This window comes from Ixodes scapularis, unplaced genomic scaffold (assembly GCF_016920785.2).
Source record: "Ixodes scapularis isolate PalLabHiFi unplaced genomic scaffold, ASM1692078v2 ptg000312l_1___fragment_3__unscaffolded, whole genome shotgun sequence".
NCBI classification, from domain to species: domain Eukaryota; kingdom Metazoa; phylum Arthropoda; class Arachnida; order Ixodida; family Ixodidae; genus Ixodes; species Ixodes scapularis.
In genome coordinates, this window is record NW_024609958.1 from 945,322 (window position 1) to 952,937 (window position 7,616).

The 7,616-nt window shown below is 43.3% G+C and overlaps 1 protein-coding gene across 1 annotated transcript; it reads right to left on the reverse strand.

The window, feature by feature from the left end:
• Positions 1 to 2,849: 2,849 nt before the first annotated feature.
• Positions 2,850 to 6,370, reverse strand: LOC121834043 (the record flags this gene model as incomplete). The annotated part of the gene is made up of 3 exons (XM_042287781.1): positions 6,298 to 6,370; positions 4,298 to 4,395; positions 2,850 to 2,921 (listed from the first exon to the last, which is right to left on the reverse strand). Coding segments are annotated over exons 1-3 (243 nt in total), but the record flags the coding sequence as incomplete, so codon positions are not given.
• Between the last annotated feature and the right edge of the window lie 1,246 nt (positions 6,371 to 7,616).

Consider the following 7,616-nt stretch of genomic DNA (forward strand, 5'->3'; position numbering starts at 1 on the left):
TTGTGTTTTATGTTGCAAGGCATCCTACTGTCCAGCAGACACCCCGTAAATTTTTAGACAAGAAACCTTGCTCTTTTTGCTTTTTGTAAGCTCATCGGTTGCCTTCCTTAGCTTTTATTTGCGTATACGACTACTTTGTACCCACAACTGATGTTCTAAAAAGATGTAAAACACCATCACACAACAGTACTGACATTCTTCATTAGAACGAGAGCAAGCACAGCATCATTTCCCTGTCGCACAAATAAAAAATGATCTTTGCTTTCCTGGCGATTTTAACCCGAAAGCATTAACTGTCCCATGGAGCGAAGCCGACGTTGTCTGTAACCGCCTGTGACAGCAAAACGGCACCCGAGTTCCGATTGGCTAAGAGCATAGCAACGTAGATACATCGTCACGGAAGCCGTGGAGCCGGCGGAGGTGCCGCGCCTGCGCAGTGAGGGAGCGTGCCGTCACCGCCGGAGCGCCGTGTGACCAATGAAGACGTGGCGCGCTGCTTGCAGGAATGCACTTCGTGTAGGAAGCATTCCTACACGCAAACAATCTTAAATAACTTCGATTATTTTTTTGTGGCAACATTATAAGGAAATATTTTCATTTCAAGAGGCATTGACAGCCCGAGCTCATAGCTCTATCTTTGACTTTGGCCGTTGCTCCTGCTGAACTAGAGTTCGTGCAGCCGAGGTGCCTCCTTGAGCAAAGAGCTCGGACTTGTGTAACCTTGTAGTTGTATTGCCGTTCCGTTTGATTTACATGAGAAAGGGCTGACAGCACATATGTAGACCAAGCAATACTTCTTTAAAAAAATGAAACAGAATAGTGCAAAATGCGTGAACAGGGTAGAGCTCCCTTTTGAGTGGAAATGAATCGACAATATAAAACTAATATTTATGGCGCATATGGTGCTGGAGGCTTTGGGAACGGGGGCTTGCAGCCGCGGGATGCTTGTCGGCACATGCCAGAGAGTCGCGGCCCACGTGTTTGGAATCCCTGGTGTTGGGTAATGAAAGGGCATATTGAGAGATTGTGTTAAGAAGTAGGAAGTACTTCTTTTTTACTTTCAAAGTACATTGCATTGATTGTACCTTATTACAAGTCCATTGGACCCAGGTGTACTTACTACTTTACTTGAAGTACATAACCTCTAGTATACGTCGTACGTTAATTCAAACATCTTTTAGATACACCTTACCTAACACTGGTGCTCGGACAGCACTCGATTTAATTTCCACAATTGAATATCGTTATTATAAGATAATAGGGAGTTTTAGGGAACCGTTTTTGCACATACGATACGGTGCGATGGGCCCTCCGGTACGAACTGCTCATATGCTTATCTTCTCCGGTAGCGCGTGCGCAGTTGGTACAGGAGGGCCCATCGTACCATATGGGATGTGCAAACACGGTTCTGTAAAACTTTTTATTTTCGCGACTACGACAACGATACGATACCCGTTCCTACGTCGAAATGTTTGCCGAAGCAGAGGTTGGAAGAAAAAGTCCACACGTATCGTCGAAATTCATCACCAGGCTGAAAGACGGACGGCAGTGCACGTGGCCATTATCACCCCATCTATCCTCACCAGCAACCGTCGAGATGGTTGTTTACCAAAACGCAACATTGAGAGTCTTTAGGAATAGTGGCATGATCATCAGGTTTCAGTTCCTACCAACCTCTTTAGTAGCCGACGTGATCATATGGAGTTGGGTATAAACTAAGGGGCGTTAGCTATTTCATAAACCAATTGTAAACAATGTTATGCAGTTTTTACACGTTAGAAATATTTTGTGCTATGTACTGTCAGTACACTGGATATAAAAAAAAATATCTGTTTATCTGAATACACATAAAAATGACAGACTACGTCTTGCCCAGGGAATCCGATGGAATGACGCATGCTCTTGCAAATGTAAAAAAAAAATGGTTCGTGCTTCGCGTATTAACTCTGCACAGAATAAATAGAGAGGCAATAAGCACCACTTGCGTTATGGCTAAACGAAAAAAACTGCTAAAATAAATACAGTAAAATGAAAGACGCTTGTAACCCCCTGTAACGCCGAATTAGAGCGCAGCTCTTAAGGAGGAAAAGGGGAAGGTACGGAGAGGGGGGCATAGCCCTCCTCCTCTACCGTACCCTCCCTTACTCCTCTCCAGCTCGCCTCCCATTTAGGGGAAAATTTTTTTTTTAATTTAGCAAAAAAATTTTTGCGCTTAATTTAGCGGGGAAATTTTCCCGCTAAATTTAGCGGGGAAAGTTTTCCGCTAAAATTAGTGGGGAAACATTTCCACAAAATTTAGTGGGGAAAATTTTAAGCTATTGTTAGCGGGAAAATTTTTTTCACACAAATTAGCGGGTAGTTTTTTTCGCTAAATTTGGCGGTACATTTCTTCCGCTAAATTTAGCGGGGGAAATTTTTTCCGCTACATTTAGCGGGGAAATTTGATCGCTAAATTCAGCGGGGAAACTTTTTCCGCTAAATTCAGCGGGGAAATTTACCTTAAAGCAACGCGCGGTGACGTCATCTATGCCGTCACTGGTGACCTTCGTGACGTCACGTGTGACGTCATTATGGGAAAAGTCCGATAATGCACCGCGCGGTTACGCCGACGGCGATGCCGACGCCGCTCAAGCCGGAAACAGCCGCCTACGAGCTGCGCTCTAAAACAAATGCTACAATTTTGATACAGAGTTGTGGCATGCGCTTAGTAAAGCAAAAATGTACGATAAATAGCTTTATGAAAAATATATAAAACAGGGCTAGGTGTCACATAACTGGTACCCGCCAAAAAAAGAGTTCGAAGACAGACAGAACATTTCCTTGTGACTTACCAGACCGCCTTCGGGGCAAACGTCATGTGGCATCCGCAGCGTCTGTTTTGGATCAATGCATGTCACGTTGCATGATGAAAGGCTAGAAGTAGCACCCTGCAATGCATTGACATATGATGTCAGAAATGAAATTTTAAATAAGACTGTGTCCGTTAAAAAAACAATAAAAACAATAAAAAATGTTGAAAAGGGTGGATTGAAAGGCCGGCCCGCCAGCAGAGAAAAGGAAACGGACCCTGAATTTCCTTTTCGCCAACCCTCCCACAACAGGGAGAAGGAAATCACCTCTTGATTTCTCGTCGCCATTTTGTAACCTCTTTTTTTTTTTTTTTTGTTGACCGCCTGCTTGATTTTTTTTTGTGCAAGTTTGGTAGGTAGAATGAAAGTTTAAAAGTAAATTCAGAACAGAATAAAAATTTCCTCTCCTCTTTTTTTTCACCGTGCCTTTTATTTGTAACGCGCAAACGATTCGTTTCGTCAACAAAAGACTCATGAAAAAAAAAAAAAAAAACTTTCAGCTTTTCCATTTTGGTGAAGAAGAAAGACCAGCGGAGTTGTACAATGGAAAGTAATGGCCGACCGCAAGTCGTCAAGCCAGAGTGGAATTGCTGACGCCCTCTATGAGCGACGGCGGCAACCAGATACGTGGCTTGCCGCCGTCGCTTCGGTGATGTTCACTGAGTGGGTCACCAGTCTTAGAACATTCCCCCTGGCATAATCTTTATTCAGTGGCATTATTGATGTTCACCAGTTAGCTTACCAGCTCCATAAATAGCGTGTCCCCCCCCCCCCCCCCCCCCCAAAAAAAAAAAAAAAAAAAACATTTACTGCGTTTGTTTCACCGCGAAAATAAACGACGCGTTGCCGAACGCTCAGTTTCCACCCAAATGTAGCGCTAGCGGTTCGAACCTGATGCCAATGTTTCAAAACTACTCTAAGCAAAAAAAGCTTTTCCCACATAAAGCCCTTCAGAAGTTTCGAGTCCAGGGCCGGCTTGCTCAAAACAGCGTCTCGGCTGCGAGTTGGTGAAAGAAAGTACTGCCAGAGCCAGCGCACGAGCTGAGCGGGACTCAAACCGCGTCTCATGGCACTCGCGTGCCCCTGCCTTTGCAATGCTTTCTTTCACCCAGTCTTAGCTCGGACGCTGTTGCTAAGAAACCGGCTTAGGTGTTTTCACCTACCGTTTTCGAGCTTGCCCAACTCCTCGCTCCACCTGATACTAGTATAAATGACGATAGAGAAAGAGCGCCGTGTATTTTCGCCTTATGTGCCCCTGTGTTTACGAAATGTGTCACTAGTTTGGTAGCAATGCGAGTGTTTCCTGAAATATTATGGGTTTTCATTCCAAGCACAGGTGTTTAGTAAAAACGGGATTAAATGATTAGTCTTCGCATTATAAAAAGGAAACTATAGCTTTGAATTATCTAAAGATATCTCATTTCTATTTGATTGTTCCCAAGACTTACATTAGAGCCGCTGAGTTCACACAATATCTTCACCGCCGGACCAACTGCATTCCCGCAGTGAAATAAATTCATGTGTCTACTCCCAGACAAAAATCCCACTGAAAAAAAAAAAAAAGGTTATGAAGATAAAACCAGGCAAAGTGATTATGAGTTTAATATCGTTTAGACAAGCAAACAAAACGCAGATAATATTCCCTGGAGAAGAGCAACAAGGGGACAACAGACAAATACATATCTCCAAGAACAAAAATCTCCAAACACAGTTTGGACATTTGTCTTTGCCCTTTGTACCCCTTGTTTCCCTTCTCCAGCAATTACGATCGTTATTCTTGTCCAGCTCGCTTGCACCATTGCAATAATTGCATTACCTTAGCAAGCACTGTGCGCTTGTTTAGCATTGCGTAAAATGCAGGCACCTTTCTAAGATTGTAGGCACAAGTTCGCCTAATTAAACTTTGATATTAAGTTCTACTTTGTTAATCCCTACCATAAAATCCGGTATAACTTTTCTCTATCCGGATTATGGAACCGGAAATTTGTTTCTGGAAACCCGAAATCCAGATTGCAGACAAAGGAATAATTTTTGAAAACCTAAATTCCAGATAGAATCCAGTTGGATTTCCGGTTCCATAATCCGGATAGCGAAAACGTATACCAGATTTTTCGGTAGGGATCCTTTTTATTCGCGACAATAATCATTTTATTTATAAAAATAAAATTATTGGCAGATTTTCAAATTGGGCCGTCTGCTCAAAGCATTCGGCGATATCGATCAAAATTATCATCCCTTATTTTGTAGCAATACACATGAGGTGCATTTCTAATACCTGATTGCTTAACCCTCTCTACAACTTTTAAAACCGCAATGCCCCGGGAGGTCGCAACCGCTTCATTTGCGACATCAAAATAATCCAATTCCCTAAACGCATGTAATAGACGAAAGATTAGTAGTTTAACAGTCCAGACTGTGTGAGACTCTTAAAGGTGCCCTGAAGAGGTCTCTGAGATCGCCTTAATATGGCGATACCTCACTCTGCTGGCTCTAAGCATTCTAGAAGTCCCTAAATCATTCCGATACGCGGCACATTTTCCTATTAAAATTGCATTCAAAAATTGCAAAGAACCGAGGTCGTCCACGAGGATGTTCCGAAACCAGGACCACTGTTATGGGAGTAAATAAAATGAATTAAATTGAATTGATTTGAATTGAGCTGGTCAGCCAATAGGAAGCAAATAATGTGGCGCCTCCGACCGGTGGAACCGCGGAATTGATACCTGAATTCGTGTGGCTCGTTGCCCATACAGCCCAAACTACGACTCCGCCCAGCGAGAGCTAACCACCGGACACATCACTACCACTAAAAAAAAAGAAAAAAAAACATTGTGCGTTTTTTTTACACGAATATTGTAGTATTACGTTCCCACTCCGCGCAAAAAACAACAAAAAAAAAACAAAACATTATCGATTATTCTTATATTCTTTCATCATCTACAAATGATACAAACATTTTCTACTATCAGCGTTGGCAATCTCAATGAAATGTCAGTTTTCATTGGTCACATGTCGCCCTGGCTGCCGGAACAAGATCCTCTCCCATCGCCGGAGATGATTTCGGTGTGTTCGATCTTTGATTGATTTTAAATAAGGAAATTGGCCACGGATTTTTATGTTTCATAGAGTTCAAGAATGTTAGAAAACGCACATGGAGTTCTCGCCGAATTTAGGCGATCTCAGAAACCTCCTCAGGGCACCTTTAAATGCTATGCGATGCAGTGACTTAATTCCTTCTGTTCAGATGGGTATTAACACAACCTGTTACAACCTGGTCAGTCAACTGACGCTCTGAGCTTTAAAGCACCGGTTGCAATATTAAACAACGCCCAAAGAGCGCCGGTGGCATCCATTCACAGGTGTTTCTTACAAAAGTAAAACTGGCGAAAATATTTCGAGAGAAATCAGAAACACTTTGTTCAATATCTGCATCTTTAGTATGACTTACCGCCTTGAAATGCCGGTAGAATAAGCACCACGGCGAAAAGTACGAGCAGCATGTTGCTGATATTGCGACACATAATCAGTCTAACAGGAACGTCCTCCTAAAAGAAAAATAATAACATAAATATAGCCTCGACACTCGACAGCACAATTTTGTTTATGGAATGCAGACGACACATGCAAAGAGTTTTTTTTTTAACAGCTTAGATGGAAAAAGGATGTCATAAAACAATTTTACAACGAAGGAAGAACATTTTTAGAGCTATATTTACGGCGCTATACGAACTTGTAGTTGGCGCCCGCGGGAGCCGCGGAAAAGTGGGCCTTATTTATCACATGACTGGCCCATATTTGTCACGTGGTGCTTGCGCTCTTTCGGAAGCTTTCTATGACCTCTAAAAGTAACTTATTCATCTTTGTTTGAAGTATAACAAAAAACTAAGATTAATAAGTACCTTTTAGAGCCCAAAGGAAACTCCTGAAAAAGCACAAGCAGACGTGATAGACCTGTGCGCCGGTCAGATGACGGCGGCGGCGGCGACGGCGGCGTGGAGAAACGCGTTGAAGCGGCGTCGCACACCGCTCAGCGTGCGGCGGCGGCGTGACTTTGCGGCGGCGGCGACGCAGCTTGGCGGCGCGCGGGCCTACCACGTGACCAGCGGCGGCTCCCGCGGGCGCCAAACACAAATTCGTTTTGCGCCGTAAATATAACCGATCATTTTAAACTAGAGAGAAGAACTTCCCCCCTCCGCACAAAAGTCTGGCTAAAGAACAAAAGGTTACGTGGCGTCGTCTCCAGACGCGATCGTTACGCACCCCTTCACTCCTCGCGCACATTTATCCTGATCAATACAACCCAAACTGTGAACACTGCAGCCAACGAGCCAACTACGACCATATCCTATGGGATTGCAAAATAGAGCCACCCCCCGGAGGACTACTTACAAATCCTTCTCTAGAGCGGTGGGAGACCGTGCTTTCCAGCTCTGACCCCAAAACCCAAGTTCTGGCGGCGGAGTGGGCTGACAAAGTCGTCGAGGGCTGTGTACTCCTGACCACTTAACGCGATCTCTTAGCACCAAGCTCTTTTCGCCGAACAAACGTTTTACAATCAATCAATAGCTTTAAATCTCTTTTTCCTTCGTTGTAAATTCGTTTTATAATATTATTTTTCCATCTAGCTTGTTGAAGACAAAAATATTTTTTCTTTCCATGTGTTCTTTAACGGAAAGTTTCTGCGAAACATTAATGGTCATTTATTTTTATAAAGTATTCACCGTGTACTAATTATTTACCCCTGAATGAGTATACAAAATATCTCAT